The sequence below is a fragment of the Schistocerca cancellata genome, chromosome 2, assembly GCF_023864275.1.
Source record: "Schistocerca cancellata isolate TAMUIC-IGC-003103 chromosome 2, iqSchCanc2.1, whole genome shotgun sequence".
Taxonomy (NCBI): Eukaryota; Metazoa; Arthropoda; class Insecta; order Orthoptera; family Acrididae; genus Schistocerca; species Schistocerca cancellata.
The window spans coordinates 140,633,689-140,646,777 of record NC_064627.1 but is presented as its reverse complement, the minus strand read 5'-3'; the positions used below and the strand labels follow the sequence as shown (position 1 = coordinate 140,646,777).

General features: G+C 38.6%; 1 protein-coding gene across 2 annotated transcripts in view; it reads right to left on the bottom strand.

Annotated features, from left to right (window-relative positions):
- Nucleotides 1-13,089, bottom strand: part of LOC126161421 (secretion-regulating guanine nucleotide exchange factor) — a 72,167-nt gene that overhangs the window by 21,431 nt on the left and 37,647 nt on the right. Inside the window, exon 4 of one of the 2 annotated variants that reach the window (XM_049917220.1) lies at nucleotides 2,153-2,386. The exons of the other annotated variant lie outside the window; for it this stretch is intronic. Within the exon in view, the coding sequence (XP_049773177.1) occupies nucleotides 2,153-2,386 (234 nt within the window). The remainder of the gene's footprint in view (nucleotides 1-2,152; nucleotides 2,387-13,089) is intronic. 2 annotated transcript variants of the gene reach the window in all.

Below are 13,089 nucleotides of genomic sequence, written 5' to 3'. Positions count from 1 at the left end.
AGCGCTGCATATACCATCAATTTAAAATAAATCGGTGATGACCAGTAGGGACCATCTGCTTCTCAGTGGGCTCATTGCTGGTACCATATTCCTATCCAGTTCCCTTGCTGTCATCCTACATTCCCTACACCCCTCCGTTTCCATCCTCCTATGAGTGTTTCTCTCACCATTTCATTTATACTGTGTCTGGTTACCTTTAGTTCTTCCACTGTCATCACATTGTTAAAAACTTCAAAATAGTACACAGCAGCTGAAAAATAGTGAGCATACATGTTTCTTGTTATTTTGACAAAGTAATTGAGCTTATAAGTGTTGTTGTGTTCAGCCTGCTGTTCCAACGTGTGCAGCTTTTCATTTAAGTTGCAAATAAAAAATGACTACAAATTAATTTATATGCATACTTATGAAAAAGTGAATATACTAATTACATTATTCTTTGAATTTTCAAACCAGAAACAGTGAATATAAGATTAAAACATAACATCAAATCAGAAACATTTGTTGTTAATTATAAGAAAAGAAATATTCTTGTGACATTAATCTCTCTTTGTCAATTTCTGATCTGATATTCTCCCAGTTTTTTGAGCATGAAATATAGCTGTCACTATTCTATCTTTTGCCTTCTGCTGAATATTTAATTATCTGTCTTTCATTTGGTTTCTAAATTATGCATATCTTTATTTTGTTATTTGTGAATGAATGGCTACGTTTTTAGTTTCTAATTAATTAAATAACATATAGTATAGCTGAGTTGGATACAGTGACCTAAATCACAAAAGCTTTCTTTATTTGCACCCAATGAACACTTTTCTGTGCAAAGTTTGAGTGTTGTGCCCTAAATGTGACTGTTTCGTTGAAGGTGACTGTGCATGGAAAGGTGGTTTGTGTAGTGTAGATGTACATGGGTGTGTGCGTAGTTTATTGCCGGGTTTGATGATGGTGATGGTGGTGATTACAGTGACAAATGACAGGGGAGAGTGTGAAACCCAGTGGTGTTACATGGTATACTCCTCTAAAATAGCGCCAAAGGGACCTTCTAGGCTCAACTACGTCACATGTCTTCACTCCTTGAGACACTGTGAAGAGATTTTGAATTTAATCCAGGACATCAGCACAAGGTCCAGTGACCAGGAACTCTACGCTACCACTTCTCCTCCCAAAACCACTCAAACCTCATTCTTAATCATCTTTTATCTTCTGCTTTCTCATTGTAATAGCCCTATCTTAAATGCTACACCATAAGACACAGATCTTCTTCACATAGTACATCACTGAATCTCAATATATAAATAAATAATAATTTTAAATTATGACAATTAACATCATAACAAATGTGACTTTAAAAAAGGGAAATAGAAAAAAAGGGAAGATAATAATGGTAAAAAACAGAATAGATGTCAACAGCACAAAAAAGACCAGTACTCAAGGGCAAATGTAACTGAGGAAAATTGTGCATGTTAATACAATAAATCTCTTGTTATGGATGTAACACAAGGAAGGTTACACAGGCAACTGTACGTCCTTTTTAGGGGAACAATTATGGCATCTGCTTGAAGTGATGTTTGAGAACCATGGAAAATATAGATCTTAATTTGTAAGAAGGAATCCACCAAAATCTGAATTTGTGCCTCAACAGAAACGCCTCTCTAATGAAGATGTAAGGCAAATGGGACATATGCCAAACATAAATCTGTTACTTTCCTCAAAAAGCAGCAATAAAATGCACTTTTATGACAAAAAGTGTGCTGTTTCTTTTTAATACTTATTCTTACTCTTCATGGTGAGTCACAATGCTAAGAACTTTTTCAAATTCCCAGAACAACAAAGGTGAGCTTGTTTTGTGTTAGGGTCACAGTTTCCTGAATGGTTGTAGATAATAGTGGGAGGATATGAGTATGCACAAATTATAATTTTAATGGACCCAATATTAAGATATAAAATAAAGCAAATGATCAGTCTGAAATTAACTGAAGAATAACATAACACCACGGTTTCAGCAAATCTCGTGCAAAGGTGAAAAGTGAGTAAAAGCATATTTCAAAAGAAATGCAATATGCACATAAGCTCTTTGAGACACACTAATCTTTTATCAAGTTTCTAAATCTTTGTAACTGCCACAATGGCATACCATAAAGACCCTAAGTCATTGTACCTGTTCTTAAGACTGTGTGTGTCCATCCACATGAAAGTAAGCATTCTTGTGGAAGACTTTCACGTCCAGAACAATCAAGCTGTATAGGATAGGCAAAATTGTGATGTAGTAAAGGATCAAATCCCAGTTGTCCAAACTTGTTGTCTCCCCATACAAAAATTTTCCCACACACTGACAAAGCTATGGTATGGTGTTGACCACACGCAACCATCTTAATTGGTGGCAAGCCTGGAACTGAAAGAGTGAAACAAATAGTAAATAAATTTTAAAAAGAAAACAAGCAATAATAGAATGTGTGACTTAAACCCATTTACTTTAAACAACAAACTATAGAAGTTTCAGAACCAGTAAATAAGTTGGAAAACTGTAATAATTCCATTTTTTGTCTAGGACCCTTTCAAAATATGTGTTTCATGCACATTTCAAATAAAAAGAAACATAACCTATCTTCAATTAGAATATTTCTTTTTAAATTTCAAAATACTAGACAGACTGACAGAAACAAAACCACAGGGATGGTGCAGTGTTGCAGTTGCTTCAAACAGCTGGATTGGGGAGGGGGGGGTGTATTATACCAGGTGTCCCAGAAGAAATGGTCAGTATTTAGAGATATGGCAGGAATGATCACTCGATACAAAAAATGTGTAGTAAAATGGGCTCTAGAATGCATACTTTAAGAGCTCTGAGCACTTGTCCAGTAGAGAGAAGACATAAGTATCACAATAGCGAAGATAAACAAACACACATAGCTCTTAACATATGCATTCTAGAGCCCCTGTTTGCTGGACATTTTTTCCCTGTTTTGGTCCATATTACCACCTCTCGAAATATGGAAAGCAAAGAGCTTGCAGTAGAAGAGATTTCTTTCACAGTATCAAAGACAAAGTAGTGTTCATAGCTCTCACATCATGTATTTTAGAGCCCATGTTTACTAAATTTATTTTGCTTTGAATGATCATTCTTGTCATATGCCTGACAGCCGACTATTCCTCCTTGGACACAACTGTAGTTTGACCACGTACTTCTCCATGTTGAGCTTATGGACAAGTCCAGAGCTGTAATAGCTGCTTTAAATCCAAAAAGTGTTCTCTCTACAACACCAAATTGCACGAATTTACTCTTCACACCATTTGCAATTTAACAAGTGATATATTTTCCTGTACTTCAGATATATTGATAAATCACGCTAATCTGATACATTAGATAGATAGAAAAAAATCTACTCACCAAGAAGTGGCAGAACACACTCGTAAAAGAAGGTTATACTTATGCAAGCTTTTGGAGCCAGTGCATCCTTCTTCCGGCAGAAGAGGAAGGAAGAGGGGTGAAGGAAAAAAATTGGAGAGATTTAGGAAAAGAGGTAGATTTCAGAAAAATCACCCAGAACTGCAGGTCAGGGAAGCCATACTGGACGGGATGAGAAGGAAAGACTTCATGTTGGGTTACTGCACCGGATGAGATTTGAAAACCTGAGAGCTTAAACATGGAAGACAGGGTAATATGCAAGACAGAGATTACTGCTAAAACATCATGCATGAGTTAATAAGAGTGAAAATCTAATTGTGTTGTACATAACAGAGGTCGGAGGGGGATAACAAAAAACAGACAGGTCAGAAAATAAAAGATGTTCTTTTCTTTTGCTGGTTACATGAAAATCAGCGTTGAAGTCCCCACAAATCACTATTGATTTCTTGTCCAGAGGAGCCTGTTTAGTACATATTCAAGATTATTTAGGAATGACTCAAAATTTCCATTTAGGGAGCGATAAATATATGCTACAACATTATTTGTCTCACTGACTTCAATGAGTGCCAGCTCAAAGTCTCTTATTGCATTGAGACACTGAAACTTATTAATGGATTTATATTTTAGACCTTGAAGAATGGCTAAGTTGTGAGAAGGCTGGTTCAATTTCCTTGTTGGGAAATTTGATTTATAATTTCCAAACTGATTCTTATCAAGCAACTCTATAAACTGAATATTCTGAAGATCTCCAAAATGCATTTCCATGTTATCTAAGATCTCATAAGGTAACATCTTAAGGGACTGGAAGTCATGCTACCTAACACTTACTTAAATGTGAAATTTCTTGTTACAGCTTTCAGTATAATAGGTCACAGTTTCTTCAGCTCTCATATCCTTTAACAAACTGATGGTCTTCTTTATATGAACATTGCACATGCAGAAGTGCATTGAGATGGTCAACATATGCAAATACTTCTTTGTAAAGACAAAGCAGGAAGAGGAATTGAGTTTTATTAAGAATGCTGAGGAAGCCAGAAGCACTGTTGAATGACTCTGCATCCCAATCTTCATATCTGATGATTTTTGAAAAAGTCTTTCAACTCACGGTATTCAAGAGATATTGTCTGAGCAGCTTATGAATTAAAATTCCAGCATGTAGCACATGTTTGAGGCAATGTGAATCATCTATTTTCTAAGAGTTGTGTTCCATTTAAGGACATGCTAAAAATAAATGGAATGCCTTGAACAAAGTAACAGCACTAGATTAATTTTATGAGCATAACAGTGCAAAAATATAGCTTGCCGACAACATTTTGCACACCTCCATATTTACCTGCCATTACTGAGGCTCGATCAAAAGTTTGGCTCACTATTTTGTCAGTAACTCCCCAAACATCAAGTGCATTTAGTACAATTTCTGATAAACCCTGAGCAGTTTTGTCTTTGGAAACATCATGAAAACCAAAAAATCTTTCTATAGGACCATCTTGTGTATAAAACCTGGAAATTACACCCATTTGTGACTTATAAGAAATTGCTAGGGTTTCATCTGCTTGCACTCCCACAAATTCACATGACTGTAACACTTCTTCAATGTTATCATTAATGACATCGATAATTGATTCAATTAATTCATTTCAAATTGTGCTTCATATTATGTTGAAACTAGAAGTGCTCTGCAAGTGATCATGAATAAACTGTTCCTGTCTAGACAGAAGTTCCAATAATGCAAAGTAATTCCCTTTGTTGTTGAAACTTACGTCAAGGTGTCACCTGCATGCAAACTCTTGCTCACCCAAGAAACAAACATTCAATAAATGTCTCGATTACGAATTTTGCTTGTTTCACAGACACATTATGTTTTACATCTAGAAATTTGGCTCACTCAAAAATCAATGTTCAATTTGTTCATGACCCAAAAACTAAAAACTCCCTTGATTATGAAGGTGCATCCTTGAATTCTGGTGTTTCTTGCTTTTTCTCTCAAAATTTTTGTCACCCATACTCTGAAAGAAGCTGATGTCCATTCTTTTTCAATCCCAGACCCATTAAGCAAAATACATGTGTAACAATATAATTTATTTGTTATAGAGCAACCTGTAGGCCAAGGGTAATTTTTACACCAAGAAAATTGAAATTTTCTGTTTTTTTTTCCACCAACTATTTCAATGTTTAGGTGTGGTGTGAATCACTTATCTTTATAGATGCACTTTGTTTCATAAGTCCAGCCTGAAAATGATTTTTCATCTAATTCCCAAATAAGGACACAAGTTCCCCTATTCACAAGCCATAATATAATCAGTTAATTACACGCAGTCATGATTTATAATACTAAAACAAGTTTTGTTAAACCAGGACTAAAAAGTGTGCGAAATAACACACCGTTTCACAGCTGAGGCAAGCCCCAATGCCACAGTCTTTTGATAGAATGTATAGCGCAGTGAACTCTCTACTCATGGATGGATTGAATGACACTGTAGTAACACACAAAACAAACTTGGATTGTTTTCAATGCATTGCTTCTAACTCTAATTGTAATTTTTCTTCAAATTTTTGGGTGGCTTTGAAAGCCTTTGAAGAGCATTGCCTATGTATATCACTTCATTTACATATTAAGATTTCTCTGTTGTACCTCTCAACAGACATAAGAACTGCCAGTAACTGGTCAAGCTAGTGATTTTTTTATTTTGTTTCTCTGCAGTACTGACATACTGCACAGGTTCACTTCTCAAATTCTTCTAGCCAAGAGATTATTTCTTAATATTTCTGCTGTCAATCATCATGATATAACAGTGTGGTTAAATTTAAAACAGAAAGAAAAAGAAACTCATTTTTCCTGGCAAAACTCCAGCCACACATCTTCTTTCTGAAATACTGTCTGGCACCTGGTAGGCTACCTCATGGGCTTACTGTTAAAATTTATGTCTCGAGCTGACACTCACTCTACTACAAGAACCTTCACCTTTTCCAGTTCCATCAGTCTCTCATCCTCACCAATCCAGTCCTTCATAATCAAGCACTCCAAGTTCAAACCATACTTGACAGCTTCTAGCCTCTCTACTCCTTTCACAAAATCATTTTACTTTGTGAGCACAAATTCTTGAATGCTATCACTGCAGTGAAAATTCTTGGCCTTCAACAGTTGGGTCAGCATTCCCAGCACCATCTGAGAAAGCTATCCCAGCTAATCCTGTCTTATGGCCACATGGGACTCCCCTAGCCAATAAACAGCTTAATAATCTGACCCCATTCTCCCTTTGAGGCCTCATAGCTCCCCGATCTTGTCTTGTTGACCCACTCTGCCATCCACATCCCCAAAAACATCATCCACTCTCCATGAAAAACAGTGCCACTGAACACCATTCAATAACACTAGTGTCAACCTTTCTGCCAAAACTCTGATCCCTGCAGAAGTCTGTGTACTGTCCAAAGGATTCATCTTTAGCACAAAACCTAGGTTCAACCAGGTTGGACATGTAAAGGACCTTCAGTGCAGACATTTCTTTGCATGCACACCGCTAACAACAGTCAACCAAAACCCCACACAGAACCATGTTTAAAACAGTTCCAACCTCTATTCAACTGCTTATCCTTGTCCCCTTCCACCCACTCATCCCCTGGTAATCTTTCAAGAATTCCTCACTTTTATCCTGGTTTCATCTTTTTTCCCTAAATATCGCCATAGTGAGTCCATCACCACTCCTATGGAACACACAGCAATCCATGACCTCGAAACCTGTCCAAACCTTATCAAACTTCCCGCAGGTAAAGGCTCTGCTACTGCAGTGACCAATCTTAGTGACAATGTGGCTGAGAGTCTACATCAACTTTCCAGCACCTTTGAATACAAACCTTACAAACATGATCCCATCCCAGAAGTCCAACATGACTTCTGGCAACTCAAGACCTTATGTCCATCCCAAAACCTGAGATCTGAATCCATCGCCTTCTCCACATTAGCAACCCTCTGCACTCGTACCTTTAACCTACTCCCCAAACTCCTCAAATCCAACCCCACAGGTCTCTCCATTGTGGCTGGCTACAGTGCTCCCATGGAATGAACATCTGTCTTTGTTGACCAAAAACCTCCAAACTATTGTCCATAACCTTCCATTCTATGTCCAATACATTTCTCACTTTCTTCATCATCTCTCCACAATTCCCGTCCTGTCCCGTTACCTCCTTGTTGGTCTTTATGGATGCAATCCCCCTGTACACCAACATCCCCCATACCCATGACCTTGTGGCCGTGGAACACTATCTTTTCCAGCATCTTCTTGATACCAGTCCCACTACCTCCTTCCTAATCCTTCTGGCCAACCACATCCTGAGCCACAATTATTTCTCATAAGTCCAAATCCATAAACAAATCCACAGTATTGCCATGGGAACTCACATGGCACCATCCTATGCCAACTTATTTATGAGTCATCTGGAAGAATCCCTCCTATACTGCCAACACCTAAAACCCCTTGTCTGATTCAGATTCATTGATGACATTTTTATAATCTGTTCCCATGGTAGGGGACAACCTTTGCTCTTTCCTCCATAACTTCAACACCTGTTTCTAAATACACTTCACTTGGTCCTCATCTCAATTTGCCAACTTCCTAGATGTTGATCCCCATGTCTCATGTGGCTCTATAAATAGGGCTGTTTGTATCAAGCACACAACCACCAACAGTACCTCCACAATGCCATTTCATGTCAAAAAGTCTCTTCCTTACAGTCTTGCTGCCAGTGAATGCCACATCTGCAGTGGAAAGCATGAGTTGTCAAACTGTACCAATAACCAATACCCATGTCACCCATAAACAGGTCTTCCATGCTATCTGCTCCACTGACAACAGTAAACCTGTTAAACAGCCACAACCAACACTCCTGAGATCCCCAAGTGTCACCCTGGCCTTGAAAAGCTCACCTACGTTCTTCACCAGGACTTCGACTACCTCTCATTGTACCCTGAAGTGAGGTATATCCTACCCTAAATCCTACCCACATCACCCCAAGTACTGTTGTGCCACCCACCCACCCTCTAGAATATCCATCCCTATTCCAATTCTGCTCCCAGTCCTACACACCATGGTTAATTCCCTTGTGGACACCTCAGATGCAAGACCTGTCTCACATACCTTCCCACCATCTCCTACTGAAGCCACATGCAATACCTATCCCATAAAAGGCAGGGTCATATGTGAAAGCAGCCATGTTATGTATCAGCCATGCTGTAATTACTGTACAGCATTCTATGTGGAAATGACATGTGACCAACAGTGCGAGGTGGTGCAGTGAAGACTCGCACTCGAGAAGATGACGGTCCAAACCAGAGTCTGGCCATCCTGATTCAGACTTTCTGTGATAACCGTAAATCGCTTCAGGCAAATGTTGGGATGGTTCTTTTGAAATGGCATGGCCAACTTCCTTCCCCATCCTTCCCTCATCCGATGGGACTGATGACCTAGCTATTTGTCCCTGCCCCAAATCAACTGGTCAACCAGCATGTAACCAGCAGTCTACTCTCATGAGTGGCCACTGCCAAATTGTGGCCAACTGCAAATTTGGCCATTCAGCTGCCAAACATGCTCCACACCACAACACAAATGACTTCAGCAGTTGCTTTATTATGTGGGCCATTTGGACACTCCCTTCCAGCCCAAGCTTCTCTAAACTATACAAATGGAAATTCTCTCTCTATGTATGTATGTATGTATCCATCCCTTCCTCTCCCTGTCTCTGAGTCATCTGTCTTTTCCATTCCCACCTCACACTACATCAATATCTCCTCGATGCATCATGCATCCTTCCCTACCCCCCCCCCCCCCCCCCCACATCCATCAGTCCAGGTAACTGCTTTCAATAACTCAATAATCAGTTTTCAATGTTGCCACAGCTGCAGTAGAGTGTGTTTGGATGTCTGCATGGTCGTGTGTGTACTTCCTACTATTTATTTGTTTATTTATTTACACATCAAGTTCCACAGAAGCAAATGTCCATGGACATGAAGTGTGTCAGTTACTGAAATTGCAACATAAAAGTAATACCAGATAAAAATAAAATACTTATGAATCCAAAAAAAGTCAAGCCATAAGTTTAAGTAAATGCAATCAACAATATAACATAAGAATCAGCTTAATTTTTCAAGGAATTCCTCAACAGAATAGAAGGAGTGACCGAGGAGGAAACTCTTCAGTTTTGATTTGAAAGCGCATGGATCACAGCTAAGATTTTTGAATTCTTGTGATAGCTTATTGAAAATGGATGCACCAGTATACTGCACATCTTTCTGCACAAGAGTTAAGGAAGTCCGATACAAATGCAGGTTGGATTTCTGCCAAGTATTAACTGAGTGAATTATTCTTGGGAATAAGCTGATATTGTTAACAAGAAACATCAGTGAAGAATATATATATATATATATATTGAGAGGCCAATGTCAAAATACCCAGACTAATGAACAGGGGTTGACAAGAGGTTTGCGAACTTACACCACTTATTGCCCAAGCCACCCGTTTCTGAGCCAAAAATATCCTTTTAGAATGGGAAGAGTTACCCCACAATATAATACCATACAACATAAGCGAATGAAAATAAGCAAAATAGACTGAATTTCATGTCAAACGATCACTTACTTCAGATACCATTTCAATAGTCAAAATGGCAGCATTAAGTCTTTGAACAAGATCCTGAATGTTGGCTTTCGACAACAGTTTACTATCTATCTGAACACCTAGAAATTTGAAATGTTCAGTTTCACTAATCATATGCCCATTCCGTAAAATTAAAACACTGGGTTTTGTTGAATTGTGTGTTAGAAACTGTAAAAACTGAGTCTTACTGTGATTTAGCATTAGTTTATTTTCTACAAGCCATGAACTTATGTCATGAACTGCACTATTTGAAACCAAGCCAACGTTGCACACAACATCCTTTACTACCAAGATCGTGTCATCAGCAAACAGAAATATTTTAGAGATACCCATAATACTAGAGGGCATATCATTTCTATAAATAAGGAACAGTAGTGGCTCCAGCATTGATCCCTGGGGCACCCCCCATTTGACCATACCCCACTCAGACCCTACATCACAGCCATTCTCAACACTGTGAATAATGGCTTTTTTTCTGTCTGTTGCTAAAGTAAGAGGTGACCCAGTTGTGAGCTACTCCTCATATTTCTTAATGGTCCAACTTCTGGAGCAATATTTTGTGATCAACACAATCAAACGCTTTAGTTAAATCAAAACATTTGCCTAGCATTTGAAACTTTTTGTTTAACCCATCCCTGTACATTTGACAGCTAATTATGTGATATAAAATGATCAATTATCCTTGCATACACAGCCTTTTCAATAACTTTAGCAAAACTAATGGCATAGAAATAGGTCTAAAATTGTCTACATCATTCCTTTCTCCCTTTTTATAAAGCGACTTAACTACTGAGTATTTTAAACGTTTAGGAAACCGAGCATTCGTTAAGGAAAAATTACAAATATGGCTAAGTACAGGGCTAACATGTACAGCACAGTACTTTAATATTCTGCAAGGCACTCCTTCATATCCATGAGAGTCCTCAATCTTCAGTGATTTAATTACTGACTCAACCTCCCCCCCCCCCCCTCCCCTCCCCCCTGTCTGTATCACAGAGGAGTATTTGAGACATTAATCTTGGAAAGGCATTTGCCAAGAGAGTTATATGATTCCCTGAAGAAAGTAAATTTTTATTTAATTCACCAGCAATGCTCAGAAAATGACTGTTATACTGTACATATATCTGATTTATCAGTTACGGAAATATTTTTACTGACTTTATATCGTCAACCTTGTGCTGCTGACCAGACACTTCCTTCACAACTGGCCATATGGTTTTAATTTTATCATGTGAATTAGCTATTCTATTTGCATACCACATACTCTTTGCCTTCCTAATAACATTTTTAAGCACCTTGCAATACTGTTTGTAATGGGCTACTGTAGCTTAATTGTGACTGCTACTAACATTTTGATATAATTCCCACTTTGTTCTACATGATATCTTTACCCCACTAGTCAGCCACCCAGGCTGCCTTTTACTGCTAGTATCCCATTTAGAATGTTCTAATGGAAAGCAGCTCTCAAAGAGCATGAAAAATGTGCTAAGGAAAGAATTATATTTGTCATCTATGTTATTGGTACTATAAACATCATGCCACTCTTGTTCCTTGATGAGGTTTAAAAAAACTCTCTATTGCCATTGGATTAAATTTCCTACATAGTTTGTAATTATATGTGACATTTGTTCAAGTAAAAAAGCCTTTTAGTGTTAAAATTTGTGCATCATGATCTGACAGGCCATTCACTCTTTCACTAACAGAATGCCAATCTAGTAATGAATAAAAATATTGTCTATGGCTGAGCTACTGTCCCCCTGCACACTAGTTGGAAAAACACAGTCTGCATCAGATCATATGAACTTAGGAGATCTACCAACATCCTTTTTCTTGCACAATCATATACACCACCCAAAACTAATTTCTGGTACTTCCTATAAAGTGAATCCATAACCCTCTCTAGCCTGAGCAGAAATGCTCTGAAGTCAGAGTTAGGAGACCTATAAACAACAAAAATTAGAAGTTTAGTTTCACTAAATTCAACTGCCCCTGCACAACATTCAAATATCTGTTCAGTGCAATGCCGTGATATATGTATGGACTTAAATGGAATACTGTTTTTATGTACATGGCCACTCCCACACTCCACAAGGTACCCAGCTAATCTGTATCCTGGTAAAGGAAGCATATCTGAATTGTCAAATTATTTAAGTGGTGCTTCTATATACCAATAATTTCAGAGTCAACATCTATAAGCAGTTCACTAACTTTATCTCTAATACCTCCTATATTTTGATGAAATATGCTAATTCCTTCTCTACTTGGAAACATGATGTCCTCTGAAGGTGATCCCTTAGTTAGAGGGGTTTCCTTTAAGCAGGTATACCTATCACTGGAATGCAATCTAAAAAAAGGTGCAGATCTAACACAAACTACTAAAACAATTTTCCCATGAGTGATCCCACCACCACCCACTACACTGTCACCTATAAGCTTTCCCAGCCTCCCCTTCCCACACCTACTGAGGTGCAGGCCATGCCAAATGAAACCCGATCTACTGTTAGACTTAACTAGCACCATTGAAATTTCATCCATGCCATCAGTGCCTTCTCCAGCTCTCTGTTAACGCACCTTACAGCTGCATTACGACGAGGCCGATCACGACACTGAAACAATTGTATGAAATGCAGACACTGAAACAGTTGCATGAAATGCACATTTGGGCCACCAGTTTGAGTAGTCATTTCCTGCAACTGCTGGCTCACACCTCTACCATGTGAACTGCCCAGCAGCAGGACCTTCTTCCTATTAGACTTTGCAACTGACTTAGCCCTCCTACCTGCTCAGGACTACTGCATGTTTCCTTCACCTACAGCTACAAGAGGCTCCTCTCCACTCAACTCTGACAGCTGGTCAAATCGATTGCATATACGCAAAGTACAACTGTCTGAATACCTCCTCCTGCTAGCTGCCTTCTTACCAACAGCCGGTTCCTATTCCCCAGCACCCTTCACCCCCCTCAACCTATCTAATTCCCCCTTTGTGTATTGTAACTGCACCTGAAGGGCACAGATCTTATGCTCCTGCTTCTCTATCAGCTTATTT